General features: G+C 41.9%; 1 protein-coding gene across 2 annotated transcripts in view; it reads left to right on the plus strand.

Moving 5' to 3' along the window:
• FAM91A1 (family with sequence similarity 91 member A1) overlaps nucleotides 1–18095 on the plus strand; it is a 40178-nt gene extending 22083 nt beyond the window's left edge. The window contains exons 16-24 of one of the 2 annotated variants that reach the window (XM_084749521.1): nucleotides 44–192; nucleotides 1343–1477; nucleotides 1649–1762; nucleotides 6095–6167; nucleotides 6836–6985; nucleotides 11404–11508; nucleotides 11950–12073; nucleotides 13264–13333; nucleotides 15095–18095. In XM_084749521.1, coding sequence (XP_084605647.1) covers nucleotides 44–192; nucleotides 1343–1477; nucleotides 1649–1762; nucleotides 6095–6167; nucleotides 6836–6985; nucleotides 11404–11508; nucleotides 11950–12073; nucleotides 13264–13333; nucleotides 15095–15280 — 1106 coding nt within the window. In that variant the 3' untranslated portion in view covers nucleotides 15281–18095. The remainder of the gene's footprint in view (nucleotides 1–43; nucleotides 193–1342; nucleotides 1478–1648; nucleotides 1763–6094; nucleotides 6168–6835; nucleotides 6986–11403; nucleotides 11509–11949; nucleotides 12074–13263; nucleotides 13334–15094) is intronic. The other variant, XM_084749522.1, reaches the window with a different exon arrangement.
• The last annotated feature ends 639 nt before the right edge of the window (nucleotides 18096–18734 follow it).

An 18734-nucleotide genomic window follows, 5' to 3' on the forward strand; every position in this document is an offset into this window, starting at 1 on the left:
ACGTGGTTGACTCTTTATGTCCTGTTGCTTGATGGTAACTCAGGTTTTCCCCTGGATCTCTTGCGCTGTGAAAGCCTTCTTGGTTTGGATCCGGCGACTTGCAGCAGAGTTCTAAACAAAAACTACACACTGCTTGTTTCAATGGCACCTCTTACCAATGAAATCCGGCCCATCAGCAGCTGTACCCCTCAGGTAATGACTCACGTGGAGGATCCAGATGGGAGTGTGGTCATTTCATTAAGAAAACAAGTCTGTTCTCTCTTGTAAGATGGTGTCACATTCAAATTATAAGGTGTGACTGGTATGTTTAGCTTGTGTATCATTAAGTGTCTATGACACGTTAGATTAAAAATGTATTCATGTGATGTATTTTAAGAGAACATTTTGAATGTTCCAGAAGGAAAGTTTGGATAAATTTAAATAGGAAAATATCAGATATTTTAGAAAGGTAGAGTTGTAATGCTAAGATGGACTTTGCAAGCTAGAACTTGATAGTTAACCATAAAATTTGCCAAAATGACTACTTCCTTTTGCTTTTGAAGAATAAATCAGACATGTGCCTATATACTCAGCAAGGAAGATGTACTTGTACTATTTTCAGAGAGTTGAGGTTATGCTGCCTGGATTCCGGATGTGTGGGGCTTAGTGTTAGAGAAGGGAGGAAGTGATTTTGGTACCAAATTTGTTTTTGCTACCTGTGTGCTCTAGTTGCCTCAGATCACTCATCCTTGTGCCAGAATTTTGGTTTTGTGTTAACAGGGATGGTCCTAGATTTGCTTTATAGCCAACCTTTTGTATAATTTCTTATACCCCCTCCAATTTTACTCAGTATATTTTCACAGTACAAATCTATGAACCGTCTGCACAAATGGGAAAATGGATGGAGGGGACATCATCTTTTGAAAAATAACATGTGATTGATGATCATGACCGCCATTGTATGTGGAGCTTACTACCCAGGCACTATTTGCAGCTTTTTAAGAAACGTTATAGCATTTTCATGTGGTGCATACATACTTTCTTGTGCTTTTGTAGATGGAGCAGATGAGGCACAGGGTTTAAGAGACTTCGTTAAGGTGATATGATATGGCTGAAGGGCTGAGGCCTAGACTCAGACCTAGGCAGTCCACCCCAAAGTCCAGTGTCTTAACAGTGTGTCCTCTTAATCCTACTGTGAAGATAAAACTATTTTACTGGGTTAATTAGCATTTACCTTTATAAGGATAACAACAACAGAAATATATGTGAAGCATTCACTACTTAGAAGTTTATGTTGATCATTTGTGAAATTTTACTCTTTAGATTAGTATTATAGTTTATCTTACCTATTTTATGGTTATAGCATATTGGACCAGCTATCCCAGAAGTCAGTTCTGTCTGGTTTAAATTGTATATCTACCATGTCACTGGGCAAGGACCACCATCTCTCTTACTGTCTAAAGGTACAAGACTTCGGAAACTGCCAGATATATTCCAGGTATGTGTGAGGCTCTCCCTGTGCTTGTTCTGTTCTGTTAGGGACGGAACTCAGGGCACAGACCCTGAACTGTTTGGGGGAAATAGAAATTGCTATGCAGTATGAGGTCACTTTCTTAATTTTTCCCTTCTCTCAAAGTGCCATTTCATATGTTATTCATCTTTCCAACAGGGTTATGATCGGTTACTTATAACCTCTTGGGGCCACGATCCTGGGGTAGTTCCTACATCAAACGTGCTCACAATGCTGAATGATGCTTTAACACATTCTGCAGTGCTAATTCAGGTATGTTTTGTCTCTTGAAACAAATTAAACTTAGGAGTTTTATCACTTAAATCATATTGTCTAAATGCAACTGAATTGCAGTCAAATGCCTTTTACTTCAAAGTTGAGTTATAAGGACTCAAGTCTGCAGGACCTTTTTTGTGGGAGTAGTAGGTTAAAGTGGACTGAATTTGGACCCACATTTTAATTGAAGCCACACTGTTAACTGTGCAACTTTTTGTTGTTGTTTTTAAAAATAGCTTTATTGACCTGTAATTTACATGTACAATTAAGCAGTTTAAGTTGTACAATTGAGTGGTTTTTAATTTATTTACAGATTTGTGTAGCTGTCAACATAACCAGCTTTAGAATATTTCTATCCCCTCAGAAGTGAACTTTACACTGTTTAATTATCTGTTTTTTTTCCCCACTGCCCATTCTTCCTAAACCTAGATAACTTTACTGTCTCTACATTTGCGCAGCTTATTCTGCACATTTTATATATATGGCGGTCAGGTGATAGAGAGGCAATTCTGAAGTTCAAATGAGAGACGACAGGAGAGAGGTGACTGAAGTGTCAGCCTCAACACATAGATAGTTAGTTGGGAGTTGAATTCTTGAGAGAATGAAGTTAGTCAGGGAAAATGTATGGTAGGGATAGTGGTGGGAGTTGACAAACATGGGATGTGCTGGACATGGATTCAAGTCAGACTGTCCAAAGTCACATCTGTCCACACAAAGTCCACTACTGATGGACAAGGTAAATGACCTCTTTGAGTCTCTGTGTCTCTATCTGTCAGTTGGAGATAATAGAAACCACTGTCTTTCTCAGGTTATTGAAAACATTGGCTGAGATGGATCATTAGCATAAGGAGCTTTGCATTGTACCTGACACAGGGGCAGGCAATGAAGATGTCGTCTGTGGTGGTGATGTGGTGAGGGAGTTATGGGCTCTGTGTCCTCTTGTTACTGCTGTGATCTGACCACTCACTTCTTTGAGTGTCTGGTTTCCGTCCCTATGAAGTGAGGATGATGGCTGAGACCCATTGTATACATAAAGTCTAGTGAGTCAGGACAAATAATAGGCATTGTGTTGTTGTCGTTGTTCCGGTATCATAAAATATGAATGGGAAAGGATAGGTGTATTAGTCACTTTCCTCTTTGCTGCAACAAAGTACCTGGCCAAAGCAGCTCACGGAAGATTTGTTCTGGTGGTTTGGGCTCAGAGCTTGAAGGGAAGTCCGTTACAGGGGGAGGTATGGAGCAGGAGGTATGGAGCATGATCTCATTGCATGTAGTCAGGAAGCAGGCGTGGGCTCTTGTTTTCATGGGATGTGGCTAACTGTAGTTAAGGTGAGCCTTCCCACCTCAGCTAACCTAACCTGTATGATTCCTCACTGATGTGCTCAAGTTTGTCTCCTGGATCCTGTCAGCATGCAGATAAAAACCATCACAGGAGGTAAATCAACATGGCACCTGCTGTGACTCATTTGTTCACAAGTTGTGCTCTTGCTAGAAAAACACCTCTTTTATGGAAAAATTTCCCTTGTTAGAATTTGAAAAATACCACAATTAAGATTTTTAATAAAGTCCTAATTTTATTTACAACTGTTAGTTTTGGATTAAATCATAAATATCTATGGAATAGAAGAGACATCTGTCAGAAATACATTATAAGCTGCCTCAAGAGTATGATTTTGTACGTAGTGTGATTGCATATTGAGTGGGATGTATTGGCTCCATCCCCCTTCCTCTCTGTAGACTTTCCTGCTCCCCCTACCCCTCTCCTCACTCTCTTCCTTTGTGTGTCCTCTTTGAGGCAGGGTCTCCCCCAGGCTGTCCTTGAGCTTCACGAGAGCCTCTTTTCTGAGCCTCCCAAATGCTGGGATGTGCACCTGTTCTAACTTGCTTTTCTGTTCCTGGGATAAAACAACTGACCACAAGCACCTTAGGGGAGGCAAGGGTTTATTTGGTTTACACTTCTAGTCACAGTCTATCATTGAGGAAGATCAGGGCGAGACTGAAGCAGGAGCCACAGTGGGATACTGAGTATGGGATTGCTTACTGTCTGTGCTCAGCCCACATCAGTCAGCAATCAAGATAATGCCCAGCCTGGTGGAGGCAGTCCTTCCCGTGAGTTTTCCTCTTCCTGGGTGACTTTAGGTTGTGTCAAGTTGATAATCAAAACTGGCCAACACAACCTCACACCCAGCTACATCAGTATTTCTTGAGTTTGAGTAATAGGTCTCCTTTAAAGGTAAAAAAAGATGTTTATTTCTCAATATTTACTTAAATTCTGTATTATGACAATACACATATGACATTTGTGAACATGAAATTGAATTATTTATGTTTATTATTCTAGCACCACTGTAAACTCAAACTGTATTGGGAACTAAAGACAAATTCTGAAACAAACACTTAAATGAAGATTAACTGAATGTGATAGGTGAATAATTTGTAATGTGAGGGATTGTGGTTTTTTAAATAATATTTTTATTCTTTGAGAATCTCATATAATATTTTTAATATATTCATCTGTTCCCCTAAATCCTCATAGATTCATCTGATCTCCCTACCCACCCAACTTCATAATCATTCTCTTTCTCCTTTTTCTTTCTCTTGCTGTCTTTTCTCTCTAGTCCATTAAGTCCAGCTGGTGTTTCCCAGCTGCTCTCAGGTATGGAGCCTGCTCTGGAGAATGGTCAGGATACTAGGTGTCCCAGCATTAGAGAAAACTCTCTCTCCCTTAGCAGCTATTAAATGCCAATAGCTCTTCAGCTAGGGGTGGACTTCATACCCACTTTTCTTCCTTCATAAGTGCAACTGCCCTTAACATCAGGAAAACACTGTTTTCTTGAAGTCATTTACCATCCCTATCTCTTACTGAACCCCTTTCACATAGATCCCTGAGCCTTGAGGTGAGGAGTGTAATATGTATGTCCCATTTAGGACTGAGCAGTCCAGAGTCTCTTATTTTCTCACATTGGCCAGCTGAGCGTCTCCATGTTCATTGACATCTACTGTAAGAAGAAGGTTCTCAATAAGGATTGAGAGATGCACTGATCTGTCTGTGGGTATCGCATGAAGTCATGTAGCAGAGCAGTAGTTCTCTCCTAGGGTCTGTAAGCTTCCTCGCCCTGTTGGCCACGTCAACAGTGTCAAGTATAGGTTCTGTTTCATGAAACAGGCCTTAAATCCAGTCAGAAAAGGGTTGGTTACTCCCATAACATTGTGACACTATTGTGCCAGTGGGCATATCTTGTCAGGCAGGTTGGTACTGTAGCTCACAGGATTTACCTCTGGGTAGGGATTGGTGATTACTGTTCTTTTTGGTGCACAGCACCTTCTAACACTGTGAAAGGTAGCCAGCCAATGGAGCTGAAGCTTCGAGGTCTGTACCTGCTTGTCTTCTCAATGTTCTGTGACTCAAGTAAATGGTGACTTCAGCAGTAGCGTCTCACTGTCAGTTTCTGGGGGATAGCCAAAAGCTTTGGCAGTAACCTGTTATGTTTAAGGGGGTCTTTGGGACTCCATTAGCTAACAACTCAAAAAGAAGTAACTCATTCCTGATTCTAGAGATGGGGGGGGGGGTCAATATGGGACACAAACAATATCCCAATAGAGAAAATGAGTTCTAAGTGTTTTAAGTTAATAGTACATTCACACTGGTCAGAGATAAAACTGTTAAAAGATGTACAGAGGAAAAGTTACTTTCCTTTTAATCTTTTCTACCCAGTTGCCAATCTTTGTCTTTCTAATAAAATGATCCATTTTAGCTTCAGCTATAGCCTTTCTGCAGATGCAAGTTTGATTTTCCCTGTGCCTTTTGGTTAGTTTATTTGAGATCATAGAGAGTTAGTTCCTCTTTCTTTTTTGCTGCTAAACTGAAAATATATACTATAATTAGTAACTACTCCTCTGTTGTGAGGCATCTTGGTTGTTTTTGGTATATGTAATTATTAGCAAGCACCTTTGAAAGCATTCTCTTTCCTTGTAAGAGTTTGAGTTTTGTCTCCCAGCCAGATTCTTTGTCCTTCTTATTTCACTCAGAACTATGGCTGAGCTGCGAGCATACGTACTCAGTCATCACTTGGCTCAAGTCTGTCTGGTTTGCCTATTAATTAGTCAGTCTTTTGTTTCTTTTCATATATTCAGTTTGAAAAATATTGTCCTAGGAGTTAATAAACACATAAGATTGTCACTCCTTGCTGAAAAAAGAAAAAGTCAAATGATACTCCATTTTGGTGGAGTATCATTGTAGGATGTGGTACCACTTCATGTATTGTTTTCAGTTACTGGAAATGTTGCTTTCTCATACACCTTTCCACTTGCATTTCTTTCTGTTTGTAGGGACATGGTTTGCATGGGGTAGGAGAAACTGTCCATATACCGTTCCCATTTGATGAAGCAGAGCTACAAGGAGGTACATTTTGAATTCTATCCACTTGACTTTATCATTATTTCAGTCATTAATTGGCAGGAAATGACAAGAAATAAGTTCTTAAATTTTTAAAATTCTGTTTTTTCCACTTTGCTGTAAAAAGAGTTGGCAGAGGTAGTTTTCAGTTGTGTGTTTTTCTGCGAGTGACCTGTAGACAACCAGTTAGAACCTTTGAAAGAATGCTGGTTTGCATAGCGATAAAGAGAGGAAGTGCGTATTATTCTAGATGGAAGATTTTCTGTATGTGTAGCTGTTCAGTAGATTCCCTTCATTGCTGGTTTATTTGAAGATTGAGAGAGAAGACAAGCCATCAGGGACCATTTGTGCTTAGAAAGCTTAACACGCTTCCTTTTCAGAGTTTGTGATGTGTGTACTTCCTTCTGCGTGTGTGCATGTGTGAATGAGATGGCTTTGTTCTCTAATCCTTCAGTTCTTTCTAAATTCTAAGGACAAATACGTCAGGATCTTAAGTTTTACAAAATCTCAACTGATTAATGGGAACTTGTGTGGGTTATTCATTTAAAAAAAAAACCAACTATCTTCTTCTGTTTCTTCATTGGAATTAGTCTTATAGTTAAGTATACATTAGTTTTTGGTGTTGTGTTATGTGACAAGACTTCTTTGATGTGGTGTCATCTGTGTGTTTCTAGAGTTTACCCGGAGCAGTATGGGTGTTCATAAAGCATTGCAGATTCTGAGGAGCAAAGTGGACCTGCAGCATTTCTGCGGATATGTCACCATGTTGAATGCTTCTAGCCAACTTGCCAGTAGAAAACTCAGTGACGCTTCTGATGAGAGAGGTTAGTGATTGATTGGATTCTGTGATTGAGTTGTGCATGGTGTCTGTGTGTAAACCATGGCCAACCTTTGTGGGCGTGTTGAATTACTTAGTAGTTCTCATGAAGGGAGAAGAACATGACCCTGGGTTGAATACGGAGCTGCTGTTCACTCAGCCTCTTACCATTGCATCTGTCTTCACAGGCTTTGAATCGAGTTAGCTTTAGGGAGTGTGATTTCAAAACCCACAGCATTTTGTAACAATTTCCAAACTAGACTTAGCAGTTTATAGATGCATGAGTTAGACTTTGAAAAGACTCTTGTATTCATTTCTTTCCCACCTTCTTCTTTCTTTTTAAAAACAAGTTGTTTTTATTTTGTGTGCTTGTATATGTGCACCATAGCTGGGTGCCTAGGAAGGCCAGAAGAGGTGGTGGTTCCTGTGGAGTTGGAGTTAGAGGCAACTGTGAGTCTCTGTGTAGGTGCTGGGACTGGAGCCCAAGTGTAATAGTCGGCATTTTTCTTGTGCGTATGTGCCCAGATTCACTTACTATCTCCAGCAACTCTTGTCTTTAATTCTCAACTTAGTTTGGATCTCGATGCCTTAAAGCACATGCTGCAGCCATTTCCGCTGTGGCCTTCCTTCTTCAGTGGCATGTCTGGCATGTCCACAGTCAGATAAGCTCTTGTGTTGTGATTGCTCTGCTGTGACATGGTGCTGTGTGTATAGCTTTGTTTGTGGTGATGCCAGTCTGTTTTACTAATTCTCAGAGTGTGGCTGACTGCAGTCCATGGCCCTTTCAGTTTGAAATCCTAAGAAAATGTGGTTAGTGGTTAGTGGTTACCGGGTAGGCTAGGTTGGCTCCCTTTGAGTTTTGGATATACTCAAAATTCATTTCTTTAAGTCGTTTTCCCCCCACAATTGTTTAAATAGCAAATAACTGTTTCAAGTCCTGGAAACATTTAATTTTTTAAGTTAAATTTTATTCCTAAGAGTGAAACCTCAGTAGGGAAGGTAAAACAAATCTGTCTGAACTGTGTAGTTAAAAGGATGAGACGGGACAGTGGACTGCCTGGGGTATCCATGGGAGACAGGAGGATGACAGGGACAGTGGACTGCGTGGGGTATCCATGGGAGACAGGAGGATGACAGGGACAGTGGACTGCGTGGGGTATCCATGGGAGACAGGAGGATCACAGGGACAGTGGACTGCGTGGGGTATCCATGGGAGACAGGAGGGTGACAGGGACAGTGGACTGCGTGGGGTATCCATGGGAGACAGGAGGATCACAGGGACAGTGGACTGCGTGGGGTATCCATGGGAGACAGGAGGATGACAGGGACAGTGGACTGCGTAGGGTATCCATGGGAGACAGGAGGATGACAGGGACAGTGGACTGCGTGGGGTATCCATGGGAGACAGGAGGATGACAGGGACAGTGGACTGCGTGGGGTATCCATGGGAGACAGGAGGATGACAGGGACAGTGGACTGCGTGGGGTATCCATGGGAGACAGGAGGATGACAGGGACAGTGGACTGCGTGGGGTATACATGGGAGACAGGAGGATCACAGGGACAGTGGACTGCGTGGGGTATCCATGGGAGACAGGAAGGTGAGAGGGACAGTGGACTGCGTGGGGTATCCATGGGAGACAGGAAGGTGACAGGGACAGTGGACTGCGTGGGGTATCCATGGGAGACAGGAGGGTGACAGGGACAGTGGACTGCGTGGGGTATCCATGGGAGACAGGAGGATGACAGGGACAGTGGACTGCGTGGGGTATCCATGGGAGACAGGAGGATGACAGGGACAGTGGACTGCGTGGGGTATCCATGGGAGACAGGAGGATGACAGGGACAGTGGACTGCGTGGGGTATCCATGGGAGACAGGAAGGTGAGAGGGACAGTGGACTGCGTGGGGTATCCATGGGAGACAGGAGGGTGACAGGGACAGTGGACTGCGTGGGGTATCCATGGGAGACAGGAGGATGACAGGGACAGTGGACTGCGTGGGGTATCCATGGGAGACAGGAGGATGACAGGGACAGTGGACTGCGTGGGGTATCCATGGGAGACAGGAGGATGACAGGGACAGTGGACTGCGTAGGGTATCCATGGGAGACAGGAGGATGACAGGGACAGTGGACTGCGTGGGGTATCCATGGGAGACAGGAGGATGACAGGGACAGTGGACTGCGTGGGGTATCCATGGGAGACAGGAGGATGACAGGGACAGTGGACTGCGTGGGGTATCCATGGGAGACAGGAGGATGACAGGGACAGTGGACTGCGTGGGGTATACATGGGAGACAGGAGGATCACAGGGACAGTGGACTGCGTGGGGTATCCATGGGAGACAGGAAGGTGAGAGGGACAGTGGACTGCGTGGGGTATCCATGGGAGACAGGAAGGTGACAGGGACAGTGGACTGCGTGGGGTATCCATGGGAGACAGGAGGGTGACAGGGACAGTGGACTGCGTGGGGTATCCATGGGAGACAGGAGGATGACAGGGACAGTGGACTGCGTGGGGTATCCATGGGAGACAGGAAGGTGAGAGGGACAGTGGACTGCGTGGGGTATCCATGGGAGACAGGAAGGTGAGAGGGACAGTGGACTGCGTGGGGTATCCATGGGAGACAGGAGGGTGAGAGGGACAGTGGACTGCGTGGGGTATCCATGGGAGACAGGAGGGTGAGAGGGACAGTGGACTGCGTGGGGTATCCATGGGAGACAGGAGGATGACTGGGACAGTGGACTGCGTGGGGTATACATGCGAGACAGGAGGCTTCTTAACACACAGGCCCCTGGGAATGCACCTTAAAGAAGGAACAGTTTGAACTGAGATGTGAAAAGTGAGAAGTTACCCAAAAGCTATGCAACCCCCCTTAAGGAAATAGGGTGTTGCTCTCTTAAGGTTTCTTCTGGCTTATTTGAGATTAAATAATACCTTTGTAGGGGCCAAAATATAATTGAGGAAATGGTTAAACAAGCTAGGAATAGCATTTGTGGTCCAGTTTCAAATATTGAGAAATTCCAGGCTTAATAGAAGTCTTGTGTGGGACAGTCTGAAATGCTGGACCAATTGGGATTGGAAGCTTTCTTCGAAGCTGTCCTGTTCTGATGAGGAACAGCAACTGAAGCACTTGGGGCTGGAACATGAAGGATGCAGCATGTCAGCGTGTACCATGCTGAGAGGAATGCGTCCTGTCAGGTCTGATCCAGCGTCAGTGTCTAGTTCTTTTGTTCTGAAAACATATGATTTCTCACAAACATTATATAGTCCTAAAATTATGAATATTTATTCCTTCTCAAGTCTCTGATGGGGTTGAAGACCAGAGAGTTTAGTTTTATAATTAAGCTTAGTTGTTTAGGGGTTCTTAGGTCTAGATAAATGTTTTAAGTTGATAAAGATGAGATGATAGATATTGATTTACATTCAGAATTTTAGATGCACCAAGATAGAAAAGATGTTTTCTTCAAAGCTGCCAAATACAAATAGCTAAAACACTGTGACAGTAACATTTATATAATTCCTGATTGTTTCGTGGTGGTTCTTGCTATAGGCAGCTTATTGTATATATATGTGTGTAATAATATAAATATATAAATATAAAAAAGAAAACCAATAAAAAAGAAAATTTTAAAAATTAGAAATTAGTCAAAAGGTGATTGCTGATTCATTCATTCATTATTCACTCACTCACTCATTTTATTGGCAAAGAGAATTAGAAAATAGAAAACAGTGTGGCTCATTTTAGCCAAAAGAGAGGAGTTGTTGATGAATAGATGAGTACAGAAGGTGGCTAGCCCATGTTGATGAAAGACGGAAGGATTCAGAAGAGAACTGTGAAGAGTACCCAGACTGCATAATTGCACACCCATGGGATGGCTTTGGAATGATGGAAGTGCACTTTAGACTTGCGTTCTGCTTCATGAGTTTGTATTGTTTTGGTCATGGTTGATTTTTACCTTGGGGAAAATTTATACAGATGGTAAGATACTTAGCATTGCTGAGTGTCAGTGGTATTGCTGGGTGTCAGTCTAATCTTCTTCATAGTCACAAACTTGTCTCTAGATGTTTGTCAAATGTCTACTGCTTAAGCCAAAGATGGTTTCTTTTTTAATCTGTTTCCCATTTTAAAAATTATTTGATGAGAAGGGAGAAAGAGAAAGTGATATATCTGTGCTGTACATTAAGGTTGGCCACAGCTCTCTATAGATTGTGTGGCTGACTACGGAAAGCTGTTGTACCTGGACTGCCCATAGCAGATCTTTCAATTTCTTTTAATTTTATTTTTCTTTTTATTGTTTGATGATTGTTTTTCTTTTTCTTTCATTATTACTATTCCCTCAAGTCTTCTTTGTGCTGAGATGTAATTGATGATTTCTGCTGAGTACTAGAATCCTCATAGTGTCTTATATCTACAATTATCAGGCGAGCCTGATTTGGCTTCTGGTTCAGATGTAAATGGGAGTACAGAGTCATTTGAAATGGTCATTGAGGAAGCAGCTACAGACTCAGCAACAAAACAGATCTCTGGTAAGATGTAACTCCCTTCCTGGGGCTTAACTTTTCTGTTAAACTATTTGCTTGTTGTCTTATTTTCTACAGTGGAGTTTTGTGTTAATGTGATTCACCTTGGAAACCTGTTTGTGTGTTTAGAATAATTCAAATGCTGTATAGTCTGAGAATAATGATTTCAGTTTCATTATTTGTATGATAAATATTAGATTTGTTTTATCATCTTGCAGATGTCTTGTTATACCATTTTCGAGCAAATGGAACATTTTATGAAAAGCTATCTTTTCTCTAGGCTTATGTACATATCAGAAGACATACTCTTCTGTTTCAGTCCACTCCTTGTTGAGCTCGCTCATGGGTGAGGGGGTAGGAGGCTCTAAGAACTTTAGTTTGGAAGACCTTTGTGCTCATATAGAGTATGTAAACATACGGTTTTCAAGCTCTCTGTGTCCTTTGTAGGGACCACAGTGGAAGCAGATTGGGTTCCTCTTGAGCTGTGTTTTGGAATTCCTTTGTTCAGTTCTGAATTAAACCGGAGAGTTTGTCAGAAAATAGCTACACATGGCCTGTGCAGTAAAGAGAGGTAAAGCTTCTGTTCGTCATCTCAACTTTATTTTTTTTATTTTTTTTTATTTTTTGGTTTTTTTGAGACAGGGTTTCTCTGTGTAGCCTTGGTTGTCCTGGACTCACTTTGTAGACCAGGCTGGCCTCGAACTCACAGCGATCCGCCTGCCTCTGCCTCCCGAGTGCTGGGATTAAAGGCGTGCGCCACCACGCCCGGCCGTCATCTCAACTTTAAGCTGTTACTAATGTTGTTCTAGTTTGGTTCTTTGTTAATTCACATGTAAACACATGTGCCCTATATATTGGTTGATTGAGTAAAGAAATAAAGATTTCATACTTAAGATTATGTGTGTGCAGGTGTGAAATTAATTTCAGTAGATTAGAAGTTACTCAAAAGGAAACATTTAGGGTTTAAGCTTTTGTAAGTTTGCATGCTCACCAAACATGATGAGAATATGAGGAAATGGGTATGCTTATATAAATATGAACCTGATTGGGTTTTTTAAATAATATTTTTAAAAATTTATTTATTCACTTTACATCCTGATTGTAGCCCCTCCCTCCTCTCCTCCGGGTCCCTCCCTCCCTCTATTGCTGTGAAGAGACAACATGACCAAGGCGGCTCTTATAAAAGAAAGCATTTAATTGGGAGCTTGCTTACAATTTCAGAGGCTTAGTCCATTATCATCATGGCAGGGAGTATGCTGGTGCCATAGTGCTGGAAAAACAACTGGGAGCCACATCCTGATCCATGGGCAGGGGGTTGGGTGAATAGAAAGAGAGTATGGGGGGGAGGAAGGGGGTGCTCCTGGATCTGGAATAGGCTTTTGAAACCTCAAAGCCAGTGACACAGTTCCTCTAACAAGGCCACGCCTCCTAATCCTTTCAAATAATGCCACTCCCTGGTGCCTAAGCACTCAGATATGTGAGCCTATGGAGGCCGTTCTCATTCTACCGCCATAGACACTTATATTTTAATTTAGATTTAAAATTTGACATTTCTAAATGGCCTCCTTTTTATATACTATTAGCCCCTGTTTCTAAAAAGAGGTAAAAATTTTATTGATACAAAGCATTGTAGTTGCTTTAAGGATTCTGGGTTTTATTAGATTGTATACTCATACATAAATTATTTAAATTGTAGTAGTTTACTTTTTTACCATTATATTTTGTTAAAATTTTTGTGTTCTCTCCCTTTTTTCTTTTCAGCCTTCAAAGCCTCTTACATTCCAGTAGGAAACTCTCTCTACAAGTTCTTAATTTTGTTCACTCATTCCAGGTAAGAATCCCAAATAGTGCAAATGGTGTTTGTATAGAGCTTTATAATGTGTGAAAGTCTTCTTGTTTGATTATGAGTCTCCCCAGTATGTAATTGCGTGATTCTAGGTGTCAACTGACTTGTGCACTTCACTGGTCAGGCCTTCCTAGACAAGGCCTGGCCCTGCGTTCTGCACCAGGGTTCATTCAGCAGAAGAGGCCTGACCATATGTTGCTTATTGTCTGTCCTACATGCTAGTGCGAGGCCAGGCTAGTGCTACCACAGTGCTGCTTCATTGCTGGAGAGATGTTGTGGAAGTAAAGGTCAGTGGTATGGAGAGAAGGAATGTTCTAGACTTTGTAGATAAATGAGTAAACTTTGAGAATATGTCTGTTCAGGATATCTGACTCAACATTATGAAGTCAGTATTTTAGAGGGCTTTTTTTTATTCATATGTTTACTTCATTCATTCAGTACTTGAGGCTTCCCTATTACACACCCTTACCAAGTGTCAAGGAAAGTGACATGGAAGACAGTAGTGGAGCATGAGCTATGTGAGTGAGACTCTGATCAAACATTAGTGTTTATAAAAAGATTTCAACAAGTACTTTGAGGGAGCCATGCTCTGATGGTGTCTGAAGGAAGTTCTGACTTAAAAGATTAATACATAAACTGAAGCCTATAGAACAGAGATTATTGCAGGCAGACAGGAGGTGCATTAGTGTCAGGAAAGCAAAGCACTGGGCACACAGGAACAAAAGGCAACCAAGATGGTAGAAGCATCATAAAAAAAAAGAAGTGACAACAGGTGAGGTTGCAGAGGGCAGGGCCTTCTTGAGCGTATGGAGGAACTTACATATGTACCAAATGCCAAGAGGCATGGCTGAGGGCTGGTGGAGGGGGAGATTGCTTCTGATGGAGTGCTTTAAAACTGTGTGTTAGGGTTAGAGAGGCGCTGTCTACAGGCAGGTCAGTCAGATGCCCTGCAAATGGTCTGAGGAAGACTTGCTGTGACTCAGCACTTTTCACAGACGGACAGCTGAGATGCACGTGTACACCTAGTGAAGCGTTGTTGATTGCACATGTGCTATCATGCCAGTAAGTCATAACAATATAAAAAGTGTGATGTAGGATCAGTAGACAGGTGGTGGAGTTTTGAAATTCTCAGGCCTGTACTCCACTTTGCAGTCCACTAGCCTTGGCTATGGGGAGTGCTGTACTGTTTGAGCCATGTTCTGAAGATAGATGTGTAAAACTTGATGAATTAAATGAAAGAAATAATGAGGGTGTAGTTAGAAAAGTCAAGACTGATTCTCATACTTCTCCTTAGCCAGCGTTGGGTGGGGAAGGCCGGGGAAGAGGCGGGGACCCAGCATGGCAAGCGTCTAGTGCAGGGAAGGTACTTTAGGGCCATGGGCAGACATGTGGGTGCTTGGGAATGTGGGTCTGAGTGCGTTCATCTGAGAAGCTGGGAATCATGCCTTGTTCAGCTGTGCAGCTTAGTGACGGGATTTGTTGCGGCATTCTCCTGTTAGGTGATTGAGCAGGTCTGGTTGCTGAGAACTAGTCTTCTATCCCATCACGATCTCGTAGACCATTTCTGATTGTTTTCAAAGCACTAATTATATGTGCTTGCCATTTCTGTACATATTCCTCTCTGCCTTCCATAGTGCTTTACATGTTGTGAAGATTTTTCAGGTAATGAGGCCCATATATATTTCATCAGTTGTTTCTTCACTGAGAGTAAATGTGAAATAGTTCTCTTGTTCCTTGGTTTTTTAGGAAGGTGCTTCAACTCTGGATCTTCACACGGAGCCCAGCTTTTCAAGTGTGCTTTCACAGTCATCCTGCGCTGATATGGGAGTTCCACTTCCTGCCAAAAACTTAATGTTTAAAGATGGCATCTTATCAGAGTGGAGTGGACGCTCGCCTTCCTCCCTTCTCACTGCTAATCTCCATTTGCAATAATTTGATTACAGCATTCACTGCTCAGTTTCTGCCTTTTTCTTTCTTAAATTGGCTTTACAGTGGCAGCCACCGAGAGCACCCTGCTACCACAGTGCAGTTCGTGTGTCCCTGGTAGGAGAGCCTGGGAGCATGCTCATGTTTTCTGAAGCCAGAGGCCTGTTGTTGCACATCTTACTGCAGCAAAGTGCTTTTCAGCAGCCAGCACTGTACTTTTACCTTGAGACAATCTGCATTTCTATTATAAAACTAAGGATATACTTTATAGACTGTAGATGACTGTCAACGTTTATAAGCAGTCACTATAAATATTGCATTGGTAGTTTTCTATGTTAGTTTCTCAGACATAAACCTGTTTTAATTTTATATTTTGTTACCTACACTGAGGGGATCACAGGAGGAGATGGACTCTTCCTCCAAAAGGCTTCTTGGTTCTTGAGGTAGTCACGCTAGAACGTGGCAAGCATCCAGCAGTAAGAGGTGTGTACCAGGGCATTAGGGGTTCCTGTGGATGTGTGTAAATTATGTATGCCAAGTGAACATGATGGACGGTATGTCAGTCAGCATAGTTATGTAAACCTAACCTTGATTTATAAGGTCTTAACTGATTATTCATTGACATCTCATGAAAAGCTTTGGAAAACATTCTATTTTTAAATGATGTTTGTATGTGGACTTCTGTTGTCACTCACTTTGGGCTTTATATTTTCATAGAGTCTTTATGGAAAAATATATTTTATTTTCCACTTGTAGTTGAGGCTGTTGCATGTCTCATTTTGTCTTGTAGCTTTACCAATGAACTGTTAGGGCAATTAACTGATGATTTCAAACCAAGGACTGTGATTGAAGTTGGAATTGCACAGTAGCAGCGTCAGGGCTGTGCCTTTGGACTCCGCTCCTTCGGTCCTTCAGATAGCGCATCTGGGCCTGAAACCTGCACACAACTGCGTGGGGGGAACAGTGGGGAAGCGCTGCCCTCTTTCGTGTGCTTCTTTAGGCATTGGTTCTTGTATCTCAGATGTCAGGCTCTTTGGAGTCTCACTTAGACTTCTCAGCCCTCGCGGGATTGCGCAGTGTTAGTGAGTTGAGCTCCCTTAGAGGGAGATGGCTTGCTAGTGTGGAACTAACAGAACTAACTGGTCAGACAACACACCTGAAACACTCAAAGCATTAGACCGTTTGAGAATGTTTGAGCCCTACAGCTTTGCTGATGGCTTTTGTTATTTATACAACTGATATTTGTGCATTTAACGAACTCCTGGAAGTATATGCCTTTCTTGAAACCGTTAAAGTGGCCATGCATTTAATACTATGGCCGCTCTGTAGAAATGAATATTTTGGACCAGGTTACCTGTGGCACAGCTAGTGCTGAGTTTGGAGTAAATGCAGTAATGCTTAGTTTTCTACTTTGTCTTGTATAAGGTAGAACTGTGTGTATGTATTGTTTGTCTGTAAAAGGAAAGTACATAGTAATATTAAAATAATTTCTATGACTGTGAATTACTCATTTATTTTTCCAATAACTGATACTGTACATTCCTAGTGCTACTAGTTATATGTATATGTTAACTTTTACAGTTTCAGCTAAAAGTATTTCCTTGATCAGGGCTCTTTAATCTTTTTATTTGCTTTGTTTCAGTTAACTGTAGCTATTTATCCTTGTATCAGCAGTCGAACGCCAACTCTAATGATAAGTACACTAATAAAGAATCAAACAGTTTTAGCTACGACAGTGAGTCCAGTTTTTGCTGAGTTTATAGCTTAAAATATGGGAATGATTTGCTGCTGTAATTCCTTTGGAAACACTGAAGAAGAGATGGCACCTAACCATGGTGGTGAACTTCAGGGACAGTACTAAAAACCTTTTCATCTCTGGTTTCTTGTTTGAGTGGGGAGAGTGAGACTGTCAGATCCCAGCTGACGTCCGTGTCTCCTGAGGGACCATTTGCATTTCAGAGAGGATGGTGTGCTTGTGCTTTGCTTTATGACTGTGGCTGGCTTGTTCCGCTCATGTTTCCTCACACAGAGAGGCCTCTGTTAAGTTGATAAAAAATTAAATAAATACAGACTTTGTTCTTTGCCAAAGAAGACTGATAAAAAGTTATGTCCAGTTATTTTGCAAATACTTAATTTCATTTGGCTTTGCCCCACCCTCCCTTTCCTTCCCTCTCCCCTTACTATAGCTTGAACCATGGCAAGCAAACATTTAGAAACCAAGGAAAAAAAGAGCTACTAAATTTAAAAAGGGCATAAAATGTAGTAGGGGTCCAGTTTCACCTCACAAATGTATCTAAAGAAATGCAATTTTATATCATTTAAAAAATTAGGGTCATCTGAGTCCTCAGAGCAGCGTTTCTCAACCTATGGGTCTCAAGCCCTTTGGGGGCTCAAAATTAATATTGATATTTACATTATAATTCATAACTAGCAAAATAACAGTTAAATGAAAATAATTTTATGGTGGGGGAGTCCCCACCACATGAGGAACTGTATTAAAGGGTCACAGCATTAGGGAGGTTGAGAACCACTGCCTTAGAGCCTTTAGTGTTTAAAATATATAATCAGATGGCTTTGTATTTTCGTGAGGGAAGTGATTTGCTGGTGTTTTGTTTTCTCTGCCATTCACATTTGTTTTTATGTTCAGTGTTTCAAATACACTTTGTATTAAAGGATTTTAAAGTACCAAAACTGTAACTCAAGTACAGTGGATTGTTTTCTGTTATGATGTTAATATTATACAATGAAATTGTATAAAGTGTTGTCAATTTGATTATTGACACAAATAACATGTTTACAAATAAACTGTGGTGTTGATCAAGTTGCTGTGGAGAGTGTCTGATTTCCTGGGACTTCTGTTCTTACTATGAAATACACTTGTGCATTCCAGCCTGGCTTTCCTAACTAACTGACCTTAAACTTATGTCCTAATACTGGATTTGCAAGAAAATTGCTAGGCTAGGCCAGGGATGTTCATTGTCTCTGCGCTGGCTAGTTTTATGTTGGCTTGATACAAGCTAGAGTCACTTGGGAAAAGGAAACCTCAATTGAGAAAATACCCCCACCTGACCATCCTGTGGGCCATCCTGAGTCTGAAGGGCATTTTCTTAATTCATGGTTGATGTGGGTGGGCCCAGATCGCAGTGGTTGGTGCCACGCCTAGCCTGGTGGACTTGGCAGCTACAACACAGCACACACCATCACTGAGGGAAGGAAGTCAGGGAAGGGCACAAAGTGCTGCTTACTTGCTCCTCGTAGCTTGCTCAGCCTGCTTTCTTATACCAAAGATCTGGGATGAGCTGGGGGAGGGAGGATGAGTCTGATCAAAGCACATGAAACTCTCAACTAAGAAAAATGTCTAAAATGTAAAAAGAAAGGTTTGCTTATAGCGTACACTCCCCATCTTACCCCAGCCGCTGCTTGTTTCCCTGCAGTGTCCTGGCTGGATGAAGAGGTTGGT

Source organism: Acomys minous (genome assembly GCF_964271855.1).
Source record: "Acomys minous genome assembly, chromosome: 12".
Classification (NCBI taxonomy): domain Eukaryota; kingdom Metazoa; phylum Chordata; class Mammalia; order Rodentia; family Muridae; genus Acomys; species Acomys minous.